The sequence below is a fragment of the Somniosus microcephalus genome, chromosome 29, assembly GCF_052327205.1.
Source record: "Somniosus microcephalus isolate GS21.2 chromosome 29, FLI_Smic_1.0, whole genome shotgun sequence".
NCBI lineage: Eukaryota > Metazoa > Chordata > Chondrichthyes > Squaliformes > Somniosidae > Somniosus > Somniosus microcephalus.
In genome coordinates this window covers 14,735,896-14,762,419 of record NC_141015.1, presented here as the reverse complement: position 1 = coordinate 14,762,419, position 26,524 = coordinate 14,735,896, and the positions used below count along the sequence as shown (strand labels likewise).

The window sequence follows — 26,524 nt, the reverse complement described above, 5'->3', positions numbered from 1 at the left end:
AACGCAGGCAACGGCAGCGCTGCCGACCTGCCGAAAATGGCGGCCGCAGCGGGACTCGGAAGCAGGCGGACCTGAACGGCCAATGCTAAACCCTGCAATTTCAAGGTCTGAGGGGCTAAATGGGGTAGAGGAGCAGAGGGACCTGGGGGTACAGATTCACAAATCACTAAAAGTAGCAACGCAGGTTAATAAGGCAAAGAAAATGCAAACAAAGCACTGGGGTTCATATCTAGAGAAATAGTATTGAAAAGCAGAGAAGTTACGTTAAACTTATATCGAGCCTTTGTTAGACTGCACTTGGGGCAGTGCGCACTGTCCTGGCCTCCATATTATAAAAAGGATACAGAGGCACTGGAGAAGGTGCCAAAAAAAGATTTACAAGGATGATACCAGAATTGAGAGGTTATATTTATCAGGAAAGATTGAGCAGGCTGGGGCTCTTTTCTCTAGAAAAGGGAAGGCTGAGGGGTGACCTGATAGAGATCTTTAAAATTATGAAAGGGTTTGATTGGGTAGATGTAGAGAAGATGTTTCCACTAGTGGGTGAGATGAAGTAGGGTGGGAGGAGGCTCATGTGGAGCATAAACGCCAGCATAGAGCAGTTGGGCCGAATGGCCTGTATCTGTGCTGTAAATTCTATGTAATTCTATGAGGTGACCGCAAGTTGTTTGAAAAGATGGGTTTTAAGAAAGTTTCCTAAAGGTAGGGAGAGAAATAGAGGGCTCAATTTTATCAATGGGGACGTGATGGAGGCGGGACTCCCACTTTTTGGGTCGTAGTCCCGCCTCCATCGACTTGTGGCCAACCCACGCTATTTTTCCTTGATTGACCTTGTTAAGCTCGCCCAGCGGGCTCAGCAGGCCAATTAAGGGACACCTGGTTACTGGTGACGTCAGCGATTGACATTTCATCTGTCAAGAGCTTTTGACAGATGAAATATCAGCGTTTGAGAGCTCTGTGGAGCTGTCAAACACGGACAATCTGTCTTCTAACTTGAGTCCTTCTACTCAGACTCAGTTAGAGATCTCTCCAGACCAGAAAGCAGAGGCTGCAGATTTTGACAGTTCAGCGGCCATTCTGCTTTCTGTGCCGGTGAGCTGAGGGACTCCCGAGAACTGAAGGGAGGAAGCCTGCAGGAGAAAGTAAAGGTAAGTAAAACTTATTAAAACACTTTACACTTACCTCACACACTTACCTCTGCACACATGCACCCATCACTCACCTGCACAACGGACATCTCGACCCCTCCAACCCCTTCAGACCGACGGTCCGCCTCGCTAACTTGGCGTGGTTCGGAGCCGTCGGGAAGCCCACACTTCAGAGCTAAAAATAGGGATTAGGCAAAAAACTGCACTAATCCCCTTCCCGCCTCGGGGAGGCGGCTCCCAGCACAGGTCGGATACCTGCCTCCTGGGACTTTGGCACGGAGGCGGGTTGGGGGCGGGATGGGTTCCTGCCCCCCGATTCTGCAATTTTCCCACCACTCCCGCCTCCAAACCCGCCTCCACGGGGCTTGGAAATTCGAGCCCAGAGAGTTGGTAAGGTTTATGGAGGGAGTTTTAGTCGGGCTGAGTGTATGTCACCAGTGGTGGGGCAAGGGAGGGTAGCTGGACAGAAAGTCAGAGAGGGAGGTCGGGAGGGTGTAGGAGAGGATGTAAGATTGGGGTAGGAAGTTGCAAAGTTGTGGAGACGTTTGAAAAGGAGGACGAGGATTTTCAATTCAATGCGTGCAATTATAGATTCTGTCCTTCCAAATTTTGAGTTGCATTTTTCAGAGCATGTTAATCGATAGAGCAAAAAGATTCTCTATCAATCAACAGTAGTAAGCACCTGAGGACATTTTACTACCTTAAAGGCGCTATATAAATGAAAGTTGTTTGTTGTTGTAGTGGTAACAATTTGAGATGATAGATTAAAAAGTATTGCACAAAAACTGTAGGGGCACAACATTACAGTGTTTAATTGTGTGCATTTATTGATGTAGCACATTGTCATATAGCCAACAGTCATGTTGTAAACCGTGGGTTCAAGTCGCACTCTAGGCCTAATTTAAATAGTCCCCGGAGTCTTGCCTGACACCTGGACAGATTCCAATCGTCACTTTCTGAAAGCTTTCTTGAGGTGTGATGAGCAGGCACTTCCTGGCGCTCTGTCTGAGGGTGGATGGGTGAGAGTGTCACAGCAAGGTGGAGAAGAGACAAGCGATCCCAATATGGTAAGTGATTGGGGTCAAAAGACTGACATAAACCTCTTGGTGAATTCTGCCAGTTGACCAGAGTTGACATTGATCCAGCTCGTTGTTGGCAATTTCTCCGATTGTAATTTTATATTCAAATGTGCAAGAGAGAGCACTTGCATATGTCTCTGTCTGTAACACTGACTGGGTAGGGGTTGCCATCCCTCCAGGATTGGCCTGGGGTCTCCAGGAATTGAAGATTAATCTCCTGGACACTGCCGCCAGCAAACCCGGGAGAAAAATCATTGGGTGTTAAAAACAATTGTGTGTTGTTTTTCATTTAGTTTGAGCACTTCTGCTGATTAGTGATAAAAAATATCGGAGATGGGAAGGAAGACTGTTTGACAGTCAAGAGTCATCCAATTGGGTAAAGAAGAGTCTATTTGCTCTCCAATTGGCTGTGGGAATGATCGCGGGGCGCTCTGAGGGTGGACATGTCGGTTGACCAACAACAGGTGCGTGGGGGGGTGGGATGGGAAGCAGGGCGGTTGAAGGTGAGAGGTCATATAATGAAACCTGCAGGACTACATCCCACCGGAGTTGCCAACCTTAGTGTCATCTGTGTCTCGGTTGGCAGAACACTCGACTCTGAGTCAGAAGGTTGTGGGTTCAAGTCTCACTGCAGAGACTTGAGCACATAAAGCTAGGCTGACACTCCAGTGCAGTGCTGAGGGAGCGCCGCACTGTCGGAGGTGCCGTCTTATGGCGGAGACATTAAACCGAGGCCCCGCCTGCTCCCTCAGGTTGATGCAAAAGATCCCAAGGCACTATTTCAAAGAAGATCAGGGGCGTTATCCCCAGTGTCCTGGCCAATATTTATCCCTCAATCAACAACAAAAACAGATTATCTGGTCATTTATCACATTGCTGTTTGTGGGAGCTTGCTGTGCGCAACTTGGCTGCTGCGTTTCCCACATTACAATACTTCAGTAAAGTACTTAATTGGCTGCAAAGCGCTTTGAGACGTCTGGTGGTCGTGAAAGGCGCTATATAAATCTAAGTCTTTCTTACTGAGTGGAGGTAGCACTGGGGCAGGTGTTGCGTGTCTCGTGCTGTGAGCCAACTGTTAAAACTGCTTCTCTGTGTTGTCTTCGCAGCACAGTTTGGTGTTACTGGGGAGAGGAGGAAGCTGACGCGACAGATGCCTTCACTGGTAGACTGGCATTGCCCCTGGCACTGAAGCAGGCATTGCAGAATCGCTAACGGACCACTGCGAACTCCACTTCAGTACGTAGGGACTCCCTGCAGTGACTGCACCAGGATTGCAGACACCCAGCCAGTAGCGATGAGAATGAGGAGCAAATATGCAATTATTCTGTTTTTTGTTGCTGCTCTTGTGATCATTGAGAAAGAAAACAATATAATTTCAAGGTAAGGCTTTCTCCCCCACCCTTTATATTCCACATCTCCCAGAATTGGTCGGGTTAGATGAAGAGGAGTAGGAGGAGGCTTGTGCAGACGAGAAATGCCATGTTGGGCCAAATGGCCTGGTTCTGTGCTCTACACTCGATGTAACTCTATGTAAATATGGTTTGTTTGGTTGTCCACTGTTCCTGTACAATCCCGGTGTGGTCAAGTGTCAACCCCAATTCAAAAACTGGATTTGGGAGAGACCTGGTGGATGGTTCAGTGTGGTAAACAAAACCCTTTTACCGCTGGGGCCTAAGTTCAACTCCAGCCCAGACAGTGGGGAGGACGCAGTGGCCTTCCTGGACAGGTCCTGTGTGAAATGGGTGGAGACAGTCCAGTTGCTGGACATTAGTTATAACTAAACTGGCAATCTCCCTCAAGAATCTTTTATATTAGCCGAAGGGGGCGTGACACAGGAGGGAGTGTGACACAGGAGGGGGTATGACACGGGAGGGACTGAGACACAGGAGGGAGTGTGACACGGGAGGGAGTGTGACACTGGAGGGAGTGAGACACGGGAGGGAGTGTGACACGGGAGGGAGTGTGACACGGGAGGGAGTGTGACACGGGAGGGAGTGTGACACGGGAGGGAGTGTGACACGGGAGGGAGTGTGACACGGGAGGGAGTGTGACACGGGAGGGAGTGTGACACGGGAGGGAGTGAGACACGGGAGGGAGTGTGACACGGGAGGGAGTGTGACACGGGAGGGAGTGTGACACGGGAGGGAGTGTGACACAGGAGGGAGTGTGACACTGGAGGGAGTGTGACACGGGAGGGGGTATGACACGGGAGGGACTGAGACACAGGAGGGAGTGTGACACGGGAGGGAGTGAGACACGGGAGGGAGTGTGACACGGGAGGGACTGAGACACGGGAGGGAGTGTGACACGGGAGGGAGTGAGACACGGGAGGGAGTGTGACACTGGAGGGAGTGTGACACTGGAGGGAGTGTGACACGGGAGAGGGTGTGACACGGGAGGGGGTGTGACACGGGAGGGGGTGTGACACGGGAGGGGGTGTGACACGGGAGGGGGTGTGACACCGGAGGGGTGTTATACAGGAGGGAGTGTGACACAGGAGTGGTGTTATACAGGAGGGAGTGTGACACAGGAGTGGTGTTATACAGGAGGGGGTGTTATACAGGAGGGGCTGTGACCCTAAAGGGAACTGGCATCTGTACATGCTAATCTCCCCTTTCTCTTTCATCTCCTGCTGCTCTTAACAAAGACCGTTCACAAGCCACGGAGCCAAGGCTGCTGTTGCTAACGGTGAGAGGATTGACTCGATGCTTAAACGGAGACCCAACAGCAGCGTGCAGTACTCAGAAAACTCTTGTCTCTTCTGCCCATTGAAGCAATGAAGGTTTCAGTCACTGATATTTCCAAGTGCAGCGAATGCTGCTGACTGCAGGCTTCAAATATGAAAGGGCTTCAGTCAGGCCACAGGAGGCTGTTGTGGGAAATGGGATTGTCACCATGGTGCAGTAGGGGGCACTCCTCTGAGGCTGGGCCTGAGACACATGGTTGGGGTCGAGTAGAGGTAGCTTTAAATGACTTGTGGGTGCGTAATGTTGGCAGCAGACCTGCACACTGCTCTCTGAAGTGGCCTAATTAAGCCCCAATGTTGCTGATAAGAAGGTCCACCACCACCTTCTCAGGGCAACTAGGGCCAGCATCGCCCTTACCCTGAGAACAAATTTTTATAATGGCACGGTGGCATAGTGGTTAGCACTGTTGCCTCACAGCACCAGGGACCCGGGTTCAAATCCGGCCTCGGGTGACTGTCTGTGTGGAGTTTGCACATTCTCCCCATGTTTGCGTGGGTTTCCTCCGGGTGCTCCGGTTTCCTCCCACAGCCCAAAGATGTGTAGGTTAGGTTGATTGGCCATGATAAAAAAATTGGCCCTTAGTGTTAGGGGGGATTAAATACGTGGGGTTACGGGGATAGGGCTTGTGTAGAATGGCTGTTGGTGTAGGGACCGGGTGCTAGGGTTTGGATGATCAGCCATGATCTCGTTGAATGATGGAGCAGGCTCGAAGGGCTGAATGGCCTACTCCTGCTCCTATCTTCTATGTTTCCATGTTTCAAATGTATTCCATTCCTCAGTAACAACATCCATCACCTTGATTTGCACAAAATTCACAAACGAATAAATAAAGAAAAATAAGTTGGAACCCCATGACACTTACTTACATAGAAACATAGAAGATAGGAGCAGGAGTAGGCCATTCGGCCCCTCGAGCCTGCTCCGCCATTCAATGAGATCATGGCTGATCATCCAAACTCAGTACCCTGTCCCTGCCTTCTCCCCATACCCCTTGATCCCTTTAGCCTTAAGAAATATATCCAACTCCTTCTTGAGTATATTTAATGAACTGGCCTCCACCACCCTCTGTGGCAGAGAATTCCACAGGTTCACCACTCTCTGGGTGAAGAAATTCCTCCTCATTTCAGTCCTAAATGTCCTACCCCTTATCCTTAGACTATGACCCCTGGTTCTGGACTCCCCGACCATCGGGAACATCCTTCCAGCATCTAGTCTGTCCAGGCCTGACAGAATTTTATAGGTTTCGATGAGATCCCCTCTCAATCTTCTAAACTCCAGCGAGTATAAGCCCAATCGACACAATCTCTCCTCATACATCATTTCTGCCATCCCAGGTATCAGCCTGGTGAATCTTCACTGCACTCCTTCCATGGCAAGAACGTCCTTCCTCAGATAAGGCGACCAAAACTGCACACAATACTCAAAGTGCGGTCTCACCAAGGCCCTGTACAACTGTAGCAAGACATCCTTGTTCCTGTACTCGAACCCTCTTGCTACGAAGACCAACATACCATTTGCCGCCTTAACCGCCTGCTGCACCTGCATGCTTACCTTCAGCGACTGGTGCACAAGGACACCCAGGTCTCTTTGCACTTCCCCTTCTCCCAATCTATTGCCATTCAAATAATAATGTGCCTTCATGTTTTTGCCACCAAAGTGGATAACCTCACATTTATCCACATTATAGTGCACTTGCCATGTTTCTGCCCAATCACCTAACCTGTCCAAATCGTACTGGAGTTTCATGACATCCTCCTCGCAGCATACCCTCCCACCCAGCTTTGTGTCGTCTGCAAATTTGGAGATATTACATCCAATTCCCTCGTTCCTTTTTGCTTTTATTTATAAGCGAATGGTGCATTCAGTGTAGAGGGTCAGTTTTCTATATGCTAAAGTCTGTCATCAATCATGGCCAAGAGGGTTCCTCTGGTTTAGTGTCTGGCTGACAAGTCTAGTAGGCACCAACAGGTTCATTAGAGCCTGGAGGGGGCTTCTTCCTGAGTTGATGTCTGACCCTTCAAGGTGTCGGTAGTAAGATGCAAGATGTCAGTGGGTAGCACACTTGCTTCTTGAGTCATGGATGTGGGTTCAAGTCCCACTCCAGAAGCTTGAGCACAGAAATTTAGGCTGAGGCTCCAGTGCAGTGCTGAGGGAGAGCTGCACTGTCGGAGGTGCCGTCTTTTGGATGAGGCATTAAACTGAGGCCCCGTCGGCTCTCCCAGGTGGATGCTGAAGATCCCATGGCACTATTCGAAGAAGAGCAGGGGAGTCCTGGCCAACATTTATTCCTCAACCAACACCTAAAACAGATGATCTGGTCACTTATCTCATTGTTGTTTGTGGGACCTTGATGAGCGCTATTTGGTTGCCGCATTTCCTACATTACAACAGTGACTACACTTCAAAAAGTACTGAATTGGCTGTAAAGCACTTTGAGACGTCATGAGGTCATGAAAGGCACTATAAATGCATGTCATTCTTTTAGTCCATGTCATCTGCATGGAGGTTGGACAAGCTGGTGTAGTGTGCTGCATAAGTGAAAGGCCTGAATGAATCAGCTTGTCCTTCCAGCCGGTAGAGGTCATGGATTTTGGAGATATTGTCAAAGAGGTCTTGGCGAGTGGCTGCAGGGCATCCTGTAGATAGTACACACTGCAGCCACGGTGGAGGAAGTGGATGTTAAAGCCGGTGGATGAGATTCTGATCAAGCTGACTTCTTTGTCCTTTATGGTATTGAGCTTCTTGGCCATTGTTGCAGTGAAGAGAATTCAGTCACACCCCTTGTTATAAATCTCATCATCATCAAGAAACTACTCGTGAAATAACGCTGGACGGCCAGCTGGTGGCGCCGTCCAAGGAGTATAAATACTCTGGCGTGGGCCCAGTCTACCGGGACATTTTGTAAGACAAGGAACTAGTGAAGTACAACTAGACCTCCATGTTTTGAAACAAGTTGATTAAAGCCTTGCTTTATACTCAAACCAAGTGCGTAGTGAGTTTTATTACGTCACCCCTGATTTGTGCTCTGTAGGTGGTGGAGAGGCTTTGGGGAGGTAGGAGATGAGCCACTCGCCTCAGAATAATCAACCTTTGACCTGCCCTAGTAGCCACGGAATTTATATGGCTGGTTCAGGTCCGTTTCTGATCAATGGTGATCCCAGGATGTTGCTGGTGGGGGGATTGTTTTGTAGCATGTGGACATGGACTGTTTCATTATCTGTATTCCCAAACTGCCATGGTGGGATTTCGAACTCATGTTACAGGAAACTTTTTTTTATCCGGCACGGACGGGACCGACGTGGTGCCGGTTCATCAAAAATTCCGGATAACCGAACGCTATAGTAAAAGATACGGAGCTCAGAGCTCCGTATAAAGCAACAAACCCTGCTGCTTAGCAACAAGTTCAGAACAATGGCCACAAGTTCCAAGCGTTTCTGTAGCTTAGCAACAGCTGCAGCCACACCCTTGCACAGCAACAGATGGAGGAACGCAAATACAATGTGAAGTAAAACCTACTCCTGAATTTTGCCGGTTAACCGAGATTTCCAGTTATTTAGGTGCCGGTAAATCGAAAGTTTCCTGTACCTGGATTACTAGTCCAGTAACATAACCACTACAGTACCGTACCCTCATAGATCCATCAATAGATTCTGTTTATTTGTAATACCGATTTAATTCAACTTATTATCCCGATTCATTTATAGATTCTATTTATAATATTAACCGATCAATAGATTCTATTTAAAATATCAATCCATCAACAGATAATATCGATCCATTGATAGATTCTAATCATTCTCCTGAGCCATCAGTTGATTGTATTTATAATATCGACCCATTGATTCGTTTCCATTAATATGCCGTTTTTCTTTCTCCCTATTCAGGGTGTCTGACAAGTTTACACTGAAATTCCCACAGGTGGACTTTGTGGGGTTAAACAACACAATTTCGGCCAGAGCCTTGTCTGAGAATGACTCCCTCCTGGTTGGCACGAGCTCTGCTCTCTGGCAGCTGCTGAAAGCGCAGCGAAACTGCACGTCTCCGCAGGCTGTGACGAGCCGGGAAAGTACAAGGGGCCTGACCGGCAGGAAGCACTTGCTGTTGATGGCGACAACGAGGACAGGCTCTTCCTTTGTGGGCGAGTTCTTCAATCAGAACAGCAATATATTCTACCTGTTTGAACCATTGTGGCACGTGGAGAGGACAGTCACCTTTGAACCTGGGGGGGCGAACGCGGTGGCCTCCTCCATCGTCTATCGCGACGTGGTGCAGCAGCTGATGCTGTGCGACCTGTACGCGTTGGAAAACTTCCTGTTCCCGATGCCCGACCGGCACATCACCGCCTTCCTGTTTCGCCGGGGCTCGAGCAAGTCGTTGTGCGAGGGGCCTGTTTGCACGCCGCCCAAACGGGGGTCGAATGAGAGGTTCCCCTGTCGGATCCGGCGGTGCGGGCTGCTCAACATGACCCTGGCCGCGCAGGTGTGCCTCCAGAAGCAGCACATGGCGATGAAAACCGTGCGCCTACGGCAGCTGGAGTTCCTCCGGCCGCTGGTGGAAGACCTCAGGATCAACCTGAGGGTCATCCAGCTGGTCCGCGACCCCAGGGCCGTGCTGGCCTCCCGGATGGTGGCCTTCCCGAGTAAATACGAAGCCTGGAAGAAATGGGCCGAGAAAGGAGAAGTGCCGGATGACGAAGAGGTCGGGAAACTCCGAGGGAACTGTGAAAACCTGCGAGCCTCTGCGCAGCTGGGCATCAGCCAACCTCCTTGGCTGAAGGATCGCTTCATGTTGATGCGTTACGAGGACATAGCGTTGGAGCCCATGAAGAAGGCGCACGAGATGTACCACTTCGCTGGCATTCCCATCACCCCGGAGGTCCAAAAGTGGATTTATATAAACACCCAAACCTCGAAGGGCAGTGACAATGTGTACTCGACGCACAAGAACTCGTCCGAGCAGTTCGAGAAATGGCGGCTCGCTCTGCCGTTCAAAATCGCCGAGGTTGTCCAAAAGGTGTGCGAGCCGGCGATGAAGCTGTTTGGCTACAAACTGGTCAAAGACGCGGAAACTCTTGCAAACAGATCGGCCAGCCTGCTCGAAAATCGAAACTTTTGAATCACCTAACTTGGGGGTGAAGGATGAAGTTGCAATCGTCTTGAAGTAGCTGACAGCAAACGCCTATGTTTAATAGCCTTAGAGATGAAACTCGAAGCTCTTTTGTTGCAGGTTCTTGTTTGACCTTCTGCAAAGGTGCAGAACAAACCCAACATCTCTTGGATGGATGTGCAATGGCCTTACTAGGCACTGCGAAGGACAAAACAATACGGCTAGTAATAGGAACACAGTTATATTAAACACACACAATATGAGAGATTTATTTATTAAGGGAAAGATTATTTTTATGACTTGATTTTATAAAGATTTAGTGTGGTGTTGGGGTTAGGTTGTGAGTCAGGGTTACAGAGGAACTTAATCTTATTTGTATTGAATTTAGGTTTTAGGCTGAAATATCAAATTAAAGGAAGAGGGCGTGAATTCATTTTTGATTTTAAGTTATAGAAATTTTTTAATAGCATCTCAAGGAGTGTTTTTCTCCTAATTGTAGAGTTGTCTTTAGGACTTGAAGATTATATTTTTGACAGTAAATATTGGCATTTGGGACGAAATTTGAGGGGGTTGAAGTCTATGCTTGAGGTTCTAGAGATGCATTTTGGTGCCAAATCGTTGTTTTGTTAGTGAAAAACTGGGATTTGATTTCTTTCTAAACGTTTCTAGCTGAGAATTTTCTATTTGTGTCTGAGCAGGCGAACTCTGGAATCAGTTACTTCGATATTTATATAAGTCCAGGTGACATTGTAATCGATGCAGCAGAGCAGGCGCTAGTCTAAGAATGAATTGGCTAGAGAGTCACATTGACAAAATGTTTCGTTTCGATATATGAGGTCCCTGCTCAATCTCAAGATTTACAGTAGGTTCATAGTAGAATACGACAGATAACTGGACCCCAAGAACCAATAGCAAGTGTGTGGAGGCCTCACCTGCTGGTTACGCATGCCAGGAACTGTGCGCTGCCCATCCAGTATATTGCAATGTTGCCGGAACAACTGTTCTCCCTCTTGACGAGGGGACTGCCCAACCCCCTCTCTGGCTGAGCATCCAAATTATCCGCTCGTATACGGGGATCTGATCCTAGAAATTCCTATTGGCGATACTAACATGCGGGGGCAAACTTAACCTCACCCTCTCGATGGGGTCAGGTGCGATGCTGGTTTGAAACACCACCCGATTTTTCGCTCCATTGAACTCAATATTTGGCGGGTGTGTAAAACCAGCGTTCCACCCGATCCCGTGGGTCAACATTTCCCCCATGAAGACTAATCAGCCAGGCTGTTTGGCATTTGCACGCAGAAGTGAAAAACTCTGACCTATATATCCCCTTTGGCACTGCTCCATCCATTGCCTTAATGGAGATGTCAGTCCTTCTATACTGTAACCTGGGCTGTGCATGCGCGATACTTAATGTGAACTGGTGCTGATAGTGCGCAGTGGGTGAATGCTGTGCGCGATACAGAGTGGTGATGTGGCATGCGGGCGAGTGGCGGCTATTGAGGTAGGATTTATCCGCCAGGTTATACGGGCAAAGACCTGACCCAGTTTGGTATAATTTAGAATGTGCCCTGATTTGGTGAGCAGAAATAAATCCGTCAGAAGGCACTGAGCAGGTCATTTGCTCGATCTTTTTTGGGGTCCAGTTTGGTGTCCAAAAGACCAGAGAATCATGGCATTGGATTTTAGAACTGACCGCATCTCTGTATTCTACTTGAGAGTGCAGGGATTGCAACAGTGCATACCCGCTACTGCGGAATAAAGTTATCTTCTTGACAGCTCCCGCTGAGATGGGTGAGCGGGCAGGGCTGTGACCAATCGGACTGTCCACTCCGACAAGCCTGAAGAGCAGCATCAAAGAATCTGAACCGATTGGCTGATCCCTCAGGCGAAGAGCTGGGAGTTCGTAGGGCAAGAAAAGCTACAAGTTGAGACCTCTGTATTCACTCTTGGGAACCAATGGAGTTAGCAGCTTAGTGAGTACGGAAGGGAGCATTTTAGTTGCACAAGGCTTCATCTATTTAAAAGTTGTGTTTGTTTTTTTTTTAAAAACTGTAACTATTTAAGCCTTCACACGTTCATTGTCTTCACGCCCCAACTCGTGTCACAGCACTTTACTCTGACTGCCTCAAAGCTGTGTTTTTTTTTATGTGCTTTTATTTGACATTGGAGAGTTTTGTTCTCTCTCGGTGAACTCTGACCTGCTGATCCAACAGTTCCTGATGACCAGTGGGCCAGGCCGGAGCTTCCCAGCGACCTTCCGAGGAGAGTTCAGATGCTCCAGTCCTGCTCTCTTCTGCTTTGTTTTCGGGCTGTCCTGACACTGCTCACAGGATAATCTGGTCAGCTCTGCGAGCGAGCGCAGGCTCGGGCACGGAAGACGGGAGGAAATTTATCAGCTTGCTGAATTTTCTTGGCTAGTTTTTTTGTTGTTGTTAAATGATTGGAACCATCCTGGTTAATCACAGCAACGCCGTACTGAACATTCCAAGTCAATTTGAAAGCACGCAGGAACCTTCATGCTTAAAGCTCAGAGCCATGCTTTGCTTTGAGAGGACACACATTTTTACCTCATGTTTGCCGCGGCTCTGATTTCTTCACAAAGAATATCGAGGAATCGCTCTGCAGCTGGCTTGCGGAGTGTTGGTTAGTGAGAATACAAACTGTGGATGTAGGAGTGTGAGGTTCGCGTTAGCCTCCAATACTGTGTTTCATTGTACTGTACCTGCAGTTGGAAACACCTCTGTACAATGGCTGATATGTCATTAAACAACTGGTATTACAAGGCTATACTTTCACTCTTGTTGCTGGTCTGAGATCCTGTCCAATGCTCTCATCCTAGGCCAGAGAATTCCCCAATTACTTGTTGTCAGTTAACCTGGACTGAACTCTCAAGTCTTCAAGCCAGAGGCTAGTGGAAGCACTCTTGGTTCCTATGAGATAAAGCTGGGTTATTGGTTTGGCTCCAGTTCAGTCCAGTGCAATCCCTAAAGCTAAGCTCTTCAAACCAGAATCAAGGCCGTTGGAATTTGTGGCCATCCATTTTAAATAAGAACATAAGAAATAGGAGCGGAAATAGGCCATATGGCCCTTTGAGCCAGTTCCAGCATTCAGTAAGATCATTGCTGAACTTTTACATCAACTCCACTTTCCCGCCCGATTGCCATATCCCTTGATTCCCTTAGAGTCCAAGGTCGCGAAATTCGGTAGGTTAGAGCCTCCCGTTAGTGCCTGGATGGGGTGCTAAGGGGTTCGAGCCCGGCCGCGGAAAATCCAACGCCGCACGCAGCCTTTAGTGGTGAATTAGTGCTGGCGCTAACTGTTAGCGCCTAGGCCTCCAGCGTCTCTCACGTGGTGACGTCAATGCGTGTGCAACACCCCATTAATGGCCCCGATGCGAAATTGCCTTTCGCCCCCCTGCTTTAGCGCCTCGCGTCGACAACGCCAGTAAGTGCGGGCGTTGTGCAGTCGGAAGTGCGCTGCAGGAACGGCAATTAAAGGGAATGCTTCCGTGCCGCTTGAACATCGTGAGAAAGACGCTTTCAGTGATCGCGCCGTTTATTACTGGCACCAGTCTGCTGCCTGCGCAACATTTTTTACACCTTTTCCTCAAACATCTCCAAATGCTGCAGTCGCCCAGGTCACATTGTAAAACACCAGTGTTGACTATGGGGTTATACAGCGTGATTGGCCCTTCCCTTTAAGAGATGGAAGCAGCCCGTGTGACCCAGTGCAGTGCTGAGGGAGTGCTGCACTGTCGGAGGTGCCATCTATCGGGAGGAGGCGTTAAATCGAGGACCCCGTCCGCCCTCTCGGCTGGATGCAAAAGATCCCGTGGCGCTATTTGGAAGAAGAGCGGGGGAGTTCTCCCCGGTGTCCTGGCCCTTAACTGCCCCTCGAGCAACATCATTAAAAAAAAACAGATTACCCGATCATTAAGGTTTAAGATTCCTGTTTATTTGCGATCTTGCAGGGGAGCAAGGCGCCAGACATCTTTACCTGCCCCTCTGTCACGGAGGGTATCTGACAGTAGCTTAAATAGTGCGGGGGCTGCTTCCCCTGGCATCTGAGTCTTTTCCAGCCCTGTTTATGATGGAAAATATCTAATCCTCTTATGTGTTTAATCCCGTGAGCAAGGAAGGCTGGAAATTGTAATTCACCTGCCCTTCGACTTTTGTATCCAGTGACTCAGATGAAAGAAGGGGGTGTGAGGGGGGTGCTTTTCATGTCGATTCTCATTATCCGCTTTAACAATCCCATTTACTTTGACACGATCCATAACAAAATGGTTCAGGATCGTGCTTTTTAAAAAAAAAAACTGATGAAAAGAAATGATTTCAAAGGGCTGGCAGCTGAGAGGTTGTTTCCCCTGGCTGGAGAGTCTAGAACTAGGGGGCAGAGTCTCAGGATAAGGGGTCGGCCTTTTAGGACTGAGATGAGGAGGAATTTCTTCACTCAGAGGGTGGTGAATTCCTGGAATTCTCTGCCCCAAAGGGCTGTGGATGCTCAGTCATTGAGTATATTCAGGGCTGAGATTGATTTTAGGACTCTCGGGGAATCCAGGGATGTGGGGTTTGGACGGGAAAGTGAAGTTGAGGTCGATGATCAGCCATGATCTTATTGAATGCTGGAGCAGGCTCGAGGGGCCATATGGCCCACTCCTGCTCCTAATTCTTATGTTCTTAAAGAGTGCCGTGTGGACTGCGCGTGATCACCTTTATCGCTCTGCAGGTAGCGCGCCGCTCTCAGACGATAGCGCCCTAAGTTAGGAGTGTAGCGCTTGATTCAGCGCTCCACTTCCCTCTTGGAGCGCTAACAATGAATTTCGCAGGAGTCGACCACGATTAGCGCCTGGCACTAATTCTTCAACTTTTAAAGTTTTAGCGCCTCAAAGGTGGTGAAACTGAATTTCCCCCCCCCCCCCCCACAAAAAAAAATCAATCGATCTCTGCCTTTAATATACTCAACAACTGAACACCCTCAGCCCTCTGGGGTAGAGATTGCCAAAGATTCACAACTCTCTGAGTGAAGAAATTTCTCCTCATCTCAGTCCTAAATGACTGAACCCTTATCCTGAGACTATGCCCCCTAGTTTGAGACTCTACAGCCAGGGGAAACAGCCTCTCAGCATCTAACATGTCAGGACCCCTCAGAATAAAGCCTACTGCACCTGGTATTCCTAGGCAGTCTCCCATCCAAGTACTCGGTAGCACCTCCCAAACCCGCGACCTCTTCCACCTAGAAGGACAAGGGCAGCAGGCGCATGGGAGCACCACCACCTCCAAGTTCCCCTCCAAGTCACACACCATCCTGACTTAGAAATATATCGCCGATCCTTCATCGTCACTGGGTCAAAATCCTGGAACTCCCTCCCTAACAGCACTGTGGGAGCACCTTCACCACACGGACTGCAGCAGTTCAAGAAGGCGGCTCACCGCCACCTTCTCAAGGGCAATTAGGAATGGGCAATAAATGCTGGGCCTTGCCAGCGACGTCCACATCCCATAAAAACAAATTAAAAAACCCTCACCAGGTCTGACTCTGCTCAGTTTCCAGTAACCAGGCGTGCCCATAGAAGTCTGGCTGTCGGTGTGATTTGAACTTACATTCTGTGGATTTGTTTTTAGTCCAGGCCTCTGGATTACTAGCCCAGTATCATAACCTCTACACTACCCTACGCGCTATTTTCTTATAAATCAAAACTGCAATGACAGGAGCATGTGGATGATTACTGTGAAGATATCTAAAGGATAAAGCCAATTAATTGTATATCAAATTGTTTCTGGCAATTGGCTGATTGGCGTAGCGCTACTATCCATCAATAGTTTGCTTTCATCACTGCTGTCAAAGGTCACCTGCAGTGCAGTAAAATCCGATGGAGCGCAGCAATGCAGGAGGTGATTGACATGCAAGCGGGCACCTCATCAGTTTGGTGAGCAGTGCTCAGCTGTCGTTATGTATGAAGGTCTGGAACGAGAAAGGACCATATGCCCCCATTAAACTCGCCCTTTTCCAACGCACAGTTCGCACCTCCCCCAGTTTATCTAAGACAATAACGACTTGCATTTATAGCTTTATGACATAGAAAGGAACATCCCAAGGTGCTCCACAGAGGCGTGATCGCATCAGGCCCGTGAGCAATCACAGCTAATGGTGCAATGAAATTCCTCCTTAACCCCAAAACGTAATTCAAGGTTAGCTTGATGTCTTGAAGCTTAACATTCCGACTACGCCATTCATTCATTGCATTGCTGATATTCCGAACAGGATCGGGAAGCTTAGTATTACATAATGTATTTCATAATATGATAAAGCATTCCATTTTCTAATAATCCTATTTGATAAAAATCTGTATGCGTCATAGATATTATTACACGGCAGAAGGAGGTCACTTGGCCAGTGAACTTGTACTGAGCCTAGCTCTTCAACCGAAGCGGTCCACTCTCATCCCGTTTCCCTGCCCTTTCCCCATATCCTTTTATGTTCATTTTCAACTTTTTATCCAATTCCCTGTTAAACGATGTTACCGGATTGTTGTAAAAACCCAGCTGGTTCACTAATGTTCTTTAGAGAAGGAAATCTGCCGTCCTTACCCGGTCTGGCCGACATGTGACTTCAGACCCACAGCAATGTGGTTGACTCTTAACTGCCCTCTGAAATGGCCCAGCGAGCCACTCAGTTAAAGTCAGTCCCAAGAATGAATTTTTTAAAAATCCTCTGTCTCAATAGCCACCTGTGATAAAATCTATAGTTATCCGAATCTGTCTGTAGTCACAGACTTCTCCAGCTCATTTCAAGGGAGTTCATCAACAGCTTTGAGTCCCTTTGGTGAGATTCTATTCCACTTATTATTCAGGGGGCAAGCAATTCAAATCTTCACCCTTGCTCAAGGCTTGCTACTTTTTGTGCTTGCGTCCTCCAGTTCTGTTAAATCTCCCGCTACATCCCCGTCACCATGCCCCGCAACATCTTACAGAACTGGATCATGGCCCCTGTCAATCGTAGCTCCAATGAAAATGTTTTTTTATTTGTTTATGGGATGTGGGTGTCGCTGGCAAGGCCAACATTTATTGCCCATCCCTAGTGGCCCTTGAGAAGGTGGTGGCGAGCCGCCGCCTTGAACCGCTGCAGTCCATGTGGTGAAGGTACTCCCACAGTGCTGTTCGGGAGGGAGTTCCAGGATTTTGACCCAGCGACGATGAAGGAACGGCGATATATTTCCAAGTCAGGATGGTGTGTGACTTGGAGGTGATGGTGTTCCCATGCGCCTGCTGCCCTTGACCTTCTAGGTGGGTGAGGTCGCGGGTTTGGGAGGTGCTGCCGAAGAAACCTTGGCGAGTTGCTGCAGTGCATCTTGTAGATGGTACACACTGCAGCCACGGTACGCCAGTGGTGGAGGGAGTGAATGTTTAAGGTGGTGGATGGAGTGCCAATCAAGCGGGCTGCTTTGTCCTGGATGGTGTCGAGCTCTTTGAGTGTTGTTGGAGCTGCACTCATCCAGGCAAGTGGAGAGTATTCCATCACACTCCTGACTTGTGCCTTGTAGATGGTGGAAAGGCTTTGGGGAGTCAGGAGGTGAGACACTCGCCACAGAATACCTAGCCTCTGACCTGCTCTTGTTACCACAGTATTTATGTGGCCGGTCCAGTTAAGTTTGTGGATATATAGTGAGATTCTACTCATGAACAAGAGTTTTTAGTCTTGGAGTCACCCGCCTGCTCTTCTCGGAACCCTCTTCAATGTGCTGATGTCCTTTTAAATGTAAGTGCTCAGAATCCTACAGTGCTCAGTGTTCCAGAGTCAAGATTGTCTGTCATGCATTCCAGTGAAAGGTAAATGATTATCAGGTTGATTCTTTGCATCAGTGGGCATTAGCGAAAATTACATTTCGGACAGATATCGGGATAAATTTCTGTACTCAGATTTAGGAATGTTTGGAATCATCTATTAAGCAAGCTTGTGGAGGCAAAAACAATGGGGTATTTCAAAATGTAACTAAACGCCATAATTTCCCCCCGCCCACACCCAAAGAGATTAGAGGGGATTAAATAGGGGCAGAGCACTTACCTCCCAGTTGGCACTGTACTCCTGTCGGTCGCTATTTTAACTCCCGGTTTTGATAGGGTTGCCAACACTGCTTCCTGGCGGTTTCATCACATGACCTCAAACTGCCCCGCCCCCTCACTCCCGCCATTCGTTGCCCAACATGTGCAGCCTCGCCGCGCCCATTGGAAAAGTAGCAGGACCCGACTGAATGATTCTTGACTGTCAGTCAGCCTTTTCCCATTTCCAAAGTTTTTAGAACTAATCAGTATAAGTGTTGACTGGCAGCAGTGTTCTGGAGATTGATCTTCAGTTCCTGGGGGCTCCAGGGCAATCCTGGAAAGTTGGCAACCCTGGAGTTTCAGGAGTATATCAGGCTTTCCCCACCAAACAGGTGAGGGCCTCATGAATATTCAAAAGTCAAGGTTTGGTGATACCATTTGGACCCCAACGCTATTTTAACCCTGGGCTGTGTCCTGCACTTTAGGATTCTGCCACAACTCGGATCCAGGGTCAGAAGACATTTTTTGAAGGTTTACTTGTGGGGCAGGAGTAGTAGTTCTGCTCCTCCAGGCCACAAAATGGATCCTTCGGGCCCCCTCCCTGCCCTGGGCTTCCCTTCCCCTTCTCACGGCCAATATCAGACCGACCTCGCCCCCACCCCCACCCCCACCACTCCCCAACACTCATCTTATTCCGCCGACCGTTTCCTTGGGGCCCTAGCAACGGCCTGCTGCCACTCAATTTCCCGTTCCCGCCTGGCGGTCATCTTGTCATTCCCGTTGGGATCTGGCGGGAGTCCGAATTGAAAAATTAAAACAAGGCCCGGGAGTTAAATTGGCCCCGGCCTCTCGCCAGTGCTTGTCGCTCACCCCGCTCCCCCCTCTCGTTCCCGTGTTAATGTAAGAAAGGAAGAAAGACTTGCATTTATGTAGCGCCTTTCACAACCTCAGCATATCCCAAACGCTTTACAGCCAGTGAATTACTTTGGAAGTGGAGTCACTGTTGTAATGTAGGAAACGCGGCAGCCAATTTGCGCACAGCAAGCTCCCACAAACAGCAATGAGATAATGACCAGATAATCTGTTTTAGTGATGTTGATTGAGGGATAAATATTGGCCAGGACACTGGGGAGAACCTCCCTGCTCGAGTGGGAGGGGCTTCAATGAGCTGAATGATCGTATCTCATCACTGACCCTGACTTCGTGGACAACAATCTCAATGAACTGGATACTTTCAGTGAATGATGTGTCCTGTCTCTCCCCACCTCCCCGCTTCCACCATATTGCCAAGGTTTCCCAGCCTTGATTGCAATCCAGTGACCAGCGTTGGACAGTGTGCATGGGTGGACAAAATGGGTGGACAAGATTGGGCTTGATTGTGATGGCCCTATAGTTGAATAGCCAGCTGATACTTGCTTTCTAGGCTTATAATAAAGAATGTGGGTGAAGTACAGGACAGAAAGCACCATATCCCCCTGATGGAGCCCTGTAATACCTCACTAGTACTCCAGCGAGGAGTCAGCACCTGCAGGAGAAGAGATGGGGAAGAGCCCTTGCTCATCAGATGATGGAAAATAACAAGCACTGTGCAATTAATAAGAGCTTACGACACAAGGCTTTTTGCTAGAGTAATCCAAAATTAATCCCGCTGCCCCGCGCTATCCCTGTATCCTCTTCCGTTTCAAATATTTATTGAGTGCTCCTTTAAAAAAAATCAATGGTCTCTACTCCCTGTGCCAAAGCAATCAATGCTCCAGCAACTGTGTGTCAGGAAATTGCTCTTACCTTCTTCCCTCACTCTCTTAATATCATCCTCTCCCTATCTCCTCCAGCTCCTCCAATTCTGGCCTCTTGCGCATCCACGATTTCCATCGCTCCACCATTGGCGGCTGTGCCTTCAGCTGCCTGGGCCCCGAGCTCTGGAATTTCCTCCCTAAACCTCTCCGCCTCTCTACACCTCCTCCTTTTTAAGAATAGAAGAAATAGGAGCAGGAGCAGGCCATTCGGCCCCTCGAGACGCTCCTTAAAACCAACCTCTTTTACCGAGCTTCTGGTCACCTGTCCTAGTATCTCCTTATGTGGCTCGGTGTCAAATTTTGATTGATAATCGCTCCTGTGAGGCACCTTGGGATGTTTTACTCCGTTAAAGGCGCTATATAAATGCAAGTTGTAGTTGTTCTGGTTGGTGGTACAGGTTCCCCTTGCCTGCTCTACGATGAGTCTCCCAAACACGTTTATCAACAGTCTCATCTATCTCACTGCTCGCTTGCTTATGGGTTCTCATCCAGTCGATGAATTCTCTCGATGTTGAGAGGGTGATATTCCAACTGCCAATAAAATTAAATTAAAAAAACTGTCAAAAATAAAAACAGAAAATAATTGAAATGTGCATCGGCATCTGAAAGAAAAAAATTAGATGTGTGTTTCAGGTGCAATGGTACCCGTAAAGGGGAACAGGATTTTGACTTTGTATTGTTACATTATTTACTTTTTTTATTACAGATGTTTTCAATATTTCCTAAATTTTTATTAATCTGTATTTTTGGAATAACTTTTTGGGGACATTTTTTAGTCACTCATCACAGTAAGCTTGTTTTTAACTATAATGGGGGAAATATAATCTATTCTCATTCGCTCAGTGACTGGACACTGGACTGTAAGTGAAACATTTACAGGACTTCAGTAGAATTTTACAGCACCTCCCAAACCCGCGACTTCTACCACCTAGAAGGACAAGGGCAGCAGGCGCATGGGAACACCACCATCTCCAAGTTCCCCTCCGAGTCACACACCATCCTGATTTGGAAATATATCGGCCGTTCCTTCATCCTCGCTGGGTCAAAATCCTGGAACTCCCTCCCTAACAGCACTGTGGGTGTACTTTCAGGCCATTCAGCCCATCCTGTCTGTGCAGGCTTTCTGCTAGAGTATTAAAAAAATGATTCCCACTATCCTGCGCTCTCCTACAATTCTATTGTGCCAGACTCTACCTTTCCTAAGGGAGCATTGCCTTCATGGGAGTTCAGGGAAGCGGGGAATCCAGGGGAAGAGCTTCTCTGGGCTGTTCTTGCATTCCCATTCCCATTCCCAACAGATTTCACAGCGACATTGGCAGACGCCTGAACAAGTTGTTTGCTGATCCTCTGAGCTTTGGATATCGAAGAAAAGGAGAAGCAAATACCTCTTGTAAACAACAAAAGAGATCATTCTTCCCCCAAGCGATACAAACCCAAAAAGTCCCAGGTTCAATCCCCGGTCTCTGTCGAATTAACTAGTCTCAAACATCAGAATAAACGCGACTTCATCTGGCCTCAGCGATCAGCGGTCCCACTCCTGGCCACTCTCTGAAACTCCTGCTTCAAGTGTGCATGAGTGGATACTAGGGTCCCCAACCCTCCAGGATTGTCCAGGAGTCTCCAGCAATGGAAGGTTAATCTTCAGGGCACTGCTGGGAGCAAACCCGGGAGAAAAATCATAAAGGTATTAAAAATAAAATCATTTTTCAACAATGGAGAAGAAATGGCTGTTTGACTGACGGTCAATGAGGAGTCTTGTTTGCTTTCCAATTGGGCGTGGGAAGGCGTTGCCCCGTGAGAATGGACATGTTGGGCGGCCAATGGGGGAAGCGTGGGGGCGAGGCGGGTGGAGGGAGGTCATGTGATGACACCTCCAGCCAGAGTTGGCAACTCTCGTGGGTACCACGCTAAGACATTGCTGGAACAGGAACATAGGGAAAAGGAGAGCGCATGGAAAGGAATTCTTCTGGTACCAACTTTCACAGGAGCTTGGGATACCACAAGGCATCTACCTAGGTGCAAGATGCAGATTCCCATAGTGGGCAACAAGTGAAGTGCCGGGGGCTTATTTTGGATGAACTCCAAATACAGTGTTTGACGGTGAAATGGTGTAAGATGAAAGAAGGCATGCCAGGGAGATCAGCAGGCACCATTGTGCCACTAACCATCACCACAGACTTTGGCACATCGACCTGCCAGTGATGAAGAACAACTGCCTCCCTAAGTTTCAGGTCAGCAGGGAGCCAGTGGAAGAGCTTGGCCATCTGATGGGAGGACCCCTGCAGCCAGCATGCAACATAAGTGTGTCCCCGTCATTGGCAGACAAAGGCACCACTGCACCCAGCTCACTCCGGGCCAGCAGCTCATGTATCAAACAGGTATGGACCATGCGTCAGTTCGCCTGGCAGGCCAACTTCACTGGACTGTTTCGAGAGAGTACCGACGTTTATTAAAGACAGCCCTGAGACAATCTTGGCCAGCAGATTCCTGCTCATCCCTTTCCACCACCACATGTGCACTGTGATTCACCTTCTCCGGCTCACTACCTATGTGCTGGGATGTGCGAAAACTGCTGAGCGGGATAGAGGGTGTAGTGCGGCATTGGTAGGTTGTCCTTCCTAACCTGCAAGGACAGAAGTGGAATAGGCCTTTGTACGATTTTGGATCACAGGTCACACACAGACTAGCCAAAGGGTCTTAGGAGTCGCGGGTCACTTTATTAAGGAGCGGCAGTTTAAGTTAAGTACAGCGTGCAATAGTAGACATACGACCCGTAACCGATGAGAGCGGATTACCGGCCCCGGAATGGATGGAGGATGAGACAGAACGGTAGTCGCGGATACCTGCAGCCTGCGGCAGTGGGCTCTTCCTTTTTGCCCGTCTCCCGAGCTGGTGGAGGTGTTAAGCCGAAGCGAGCATGGAATCCACCTCAGAGGTTAAACTTGACCAGGGCGTTAAGCCGAAGCTAGCATGCGTCCACCGCGGGGAAGCTATCCCCTTCTCTGCCTGTTTTTCCCTTTCGGCTGCCCGTTTATATACCTTATTTCGGTGGGCCGGTGGATACCTCGCGTCAATCATTTGTTACCCATTCAATTGTCCAATTACAGGGGAATCGGTACCTGTAGCACACCCCGCCCAGTCTTACGAGACCATCACTTTGCTTATCTCTTGTTTGAAGATCTTGCACTTTCTCCGAGACAGCTTGTTTATCTTACTCAACCCTTATCAGCCCTAGTTATGCCCACTCGAAGGCCTGTTTTGTGTTACGAACTTGCAACGACCTCAGCTCTTTGTCCAACTCCCTATCTGGTGTTACTGGAATTTTTCTGTACCAGCAGCCTATTCTGGCTGCTCAGCTCAAATGAGCTTATTTGTTTTCTAAAGTCTTTGGGGGAAAATTTCAGTATCGCCTCATTTGGGGCACTAATGTTTGAAAGCTGAGAAATTTAGCGCCAGGCGCTAATGATTCTCATCTTTTTCTAAATTCGGTGTTAGTGCTCCAGGAAGGAAGTGGCGTGCTAAATCAAGCTGCCTTAGAGCGCTAAAGAACGCAGGTGGGGCGGTAGAGGTGCAGCGCTGCACAATGTCCCGTGCAGCGCTGCCATGATCCAAGGCTCCTTCCCTTCCTTAAAGGGAAGGCCCATTGCTGCAGGCCCTGCATTGGGACCAGTTAGCTGGTCCCTGACGGCGGCCACGATCCGGCCCGATCAGCCCCACGCACTCCAGCAGAGCGCCGGGCCGATCGATCCCGGCCCAGGAGGAATCGAAAAAAATTAATTGGAACGTTGTTTAAAAAATTCTACCTGCGCCAACCTCCCCTTTTACTTCTGCCTCCGAAGTGCCCGGCCTCCCGAACAACGCCTCCTGCAGCTGTCGGTGTTGTCGCCCGGCACTGCTGCAGGGGCTGGAACCGAAGTTCGGGTCCGGGGCGATGCGCACGGCGATGACGTCATGATCCCCGGCCACAGGAGATCGCGGCGGTCGTGTTTACCGCCACCGCAAACCTCCATGTCAATCTCGCGGGCGGCGGTGCTATCGCCATGTCTGGCCGCAAAGCCCGGAGGCGCTAATGGGAGGCGTTAAGGTTACGAATTGCTCCCTTCGATTCTATAGAGTTGGAGGTCCCGCTTTCAGAGGTGCGCTAAGCAAGGGTGGTTTAGTTGGGGCTGATGCCCATCCTTCAGTGGGTAGCACAGGTGCCAGCTGTACAGAGGGAGGTCACCGACCGAATCACTGCAGTCACCAAAATCTTTTAGACACAACTGCCAATGAAGAACAAGTGTGCTGGTCTGAGGAGCAAGGTGAAGGTGTGTGTGCTCCTCATTTTCTCAAGAGGGCCTGACAAACATGGCACAAACCTAAGCTCAGAACTGCTCCCTACTGGGAGGTACCATTTCAAGCACTATTTCAAAACCGTCGCACACACTCTTTCATTGTGCCTAAGTTGCATGGCACACATTTCTTGAGGGTGAAGGGGTCAGCTGAAGATCAGCACACAGAGGCTGAGGTGTGGAGACCGAGTTTCTGTTGAGTTGTTACTGTAATTGGTTTCTCAATGGAGTCGGTAGCCATGGATATAGAGGATAGCCCCAACATCCATCCAACTAGATTTCCTTTCAAGTAGTGCCGGTACCAGGCACTGCCATACAACAAAGGCACCATGGATGCTTCCTGCATGATGGGCATTCACTTTCAGATAACATTTTGGTCAATCAAGGCATTAACCTTACCCCTTCGGCGATGCATATTGGGGTGAAGAGCTCTGAAAAGCATATGGGCTCCATCGATCATGCCCTGAACTCTTGGGAGGCCTGCCAAATGGTAAAAATATTTTGGTCTCTCCAGTTGGTGACTCCTCTCTCCTGGTAAAGTTGTTTTTCCCCGGACAAGCAAGGCACTTGCTTGATACAGGAACGAACGGAATACTGGCTAATCGAACAGATGACCCCTGCAATGGCCTGGAAGGATCCTGCAGCATAGGTGTTTAGTACAATGGTGACATTAACGGCGAAAGGACTGGCTGGGTCAGTCCTTGGCGTTGCAGGGCAAGAAGAAAGTCTTGCATTTCTATAGCGCCTTTCATGACCTCAGGATATCCCAAAGCGCTTTACAGCCAATGAAATATTTTTGAAGTGTAGTCACTGTTGTAATGGAGGAAATGCGGCAGCCAATTTGCGCACAGCAAGCTCCCACAAACAATAATGGGATAATGACCAGATCATCTGTTTTCAGTGATGTTGCTTGGGAGTAAATATTGGCCCAGGACACCGGGGAGAATTCCCCCCTGCTCTTCTTTGAAACAACGCCAAGGGATCTTTTATGTCCACCTGAGAGGCCAGTCTGGGCCTTGGTTTAACGTCTCATCTGAAAGATGGCACCTCCGACAGTGCAGCACTCCCTCAGTACTTCGCTGGAGTGTCGGACTGGATTATGTGTTCAAGGTTCTGGAGTGGGACTTGAACCTTCTAACTCGGAGACGAGAGTGTTACCCACTAATGCAGGGCTGACCCCAGTAGATGGCACGGCTCAGTGACTGCGTCGGCTGTGAAGTGGAGAAGCCGAGGAGAGGTCTTCATCCTCAGGTAGGATTACATAACATAAGAACATAAGAAACAGGAGCGGGAGTCGGCCATTTGGCCCCTCGAGCCTGCTCCGCCATTCAATAAGATCATGGCTGATCCACTACCTCAACTCTACCTTCCCGCCTGATCCCCATATCCGTTAATTCCCTTAGTTCCCAAAAATTTATCGACATCTGTCTTGAATATACTCAACGACTGAGCCTCCACAGCCCTCTGTGGTAGAGAATTCCAAAGATTCACCACCCTCTGAGTGAAGAAATTTCTCCTCATCTCAGTCTTAAATTCCCCTTATTCTGAGACTGTGACCCCTGGTTCTAGACTCCCCAGCCAGGGGGAAACATCCTCCCTGCATCTCCCCTCTCAAGCCCCTTAAGAATTTTATATGTTTCAATTAGTGTGATTGGTGTGGTTTTCACACACAGGTCCTGGGGCAGTGGTGGATACGCACATACGTGTCTTTAGAGTTGCAGGTGATAGCTCATCATGAAGTGGACTGCCTCATGCTGTAGTCGGAGTATTACAGTGAGTCCCATCCTCCTAACCTTCCTCAGGGCTGCTTGTGTTGCTGCAGCTATTTGCCACTTACAATGCAAATGTAGCACCAACATTCGGATTCTGCAAAGAGGCAGCGACAACTTTAACACAAAACCACCAACTAGCTTTAAGGGTCCTGAGGTGCCCTGTTTTTATTGGCGAGGCTGATACAATGGGCAGAAACTCGTGAAATTTGGCGCTGGACCTGGCTTACTTCAGTTATAGGAGGTCTAAGCCTAAGCCTGAGCCTGCAGTTCCATTCCGACTTGGACCTCACCATCCTTGGCCTCTTGTATTCACAGAATCACAGAATCACAGAAACCCCACAGTGCAGATAGAGGCCATTTCGGCCCATCGCGCCTGCACCGACACATATCCCACCCTATCCCCTTAACCCCTACACCAACACATATCCCACCCTATCCCCGTAACCCCACGTATTTAATCCCCCTAACACTAAGGGTCAATTTATCATAGCCAATCAACC

The 26,524-nt window shown here is 48.8% G+C and overlaps 1 protein-coding gene across 1 annotated transcript in view; it reads left to right on the top strand.

The window, feature by feature from the left end:
- The window catches only part of LOC147098476 (carbohydrate sulfotransferase 3-like), a 111,039-nt gene extending 98,777 nt beyond the window's left edge, over positions 1-12,262 (top strand). The window contains exons 2-3 of the mRNA XM_085970223.1: positions 3,334-3,607; positions 8,859-12,262. Coding sequence (XP_085826349.1) covers positions 3,522-3,607; positions 8,859-10,089 — 1,317 coding nt within the window. The 5' untranslated portion in view covers positions 3,334-3,521 and the 3' untranslated portion in view covers positions 10,090-12,262. The remainder of the gene's footprint in view (positions 1-3,333; positions 3,608-8,858) is intronic.
- The last annotated feature ends 14,262 nt before the right edge of the window (positions 12,263-26,524 follow it).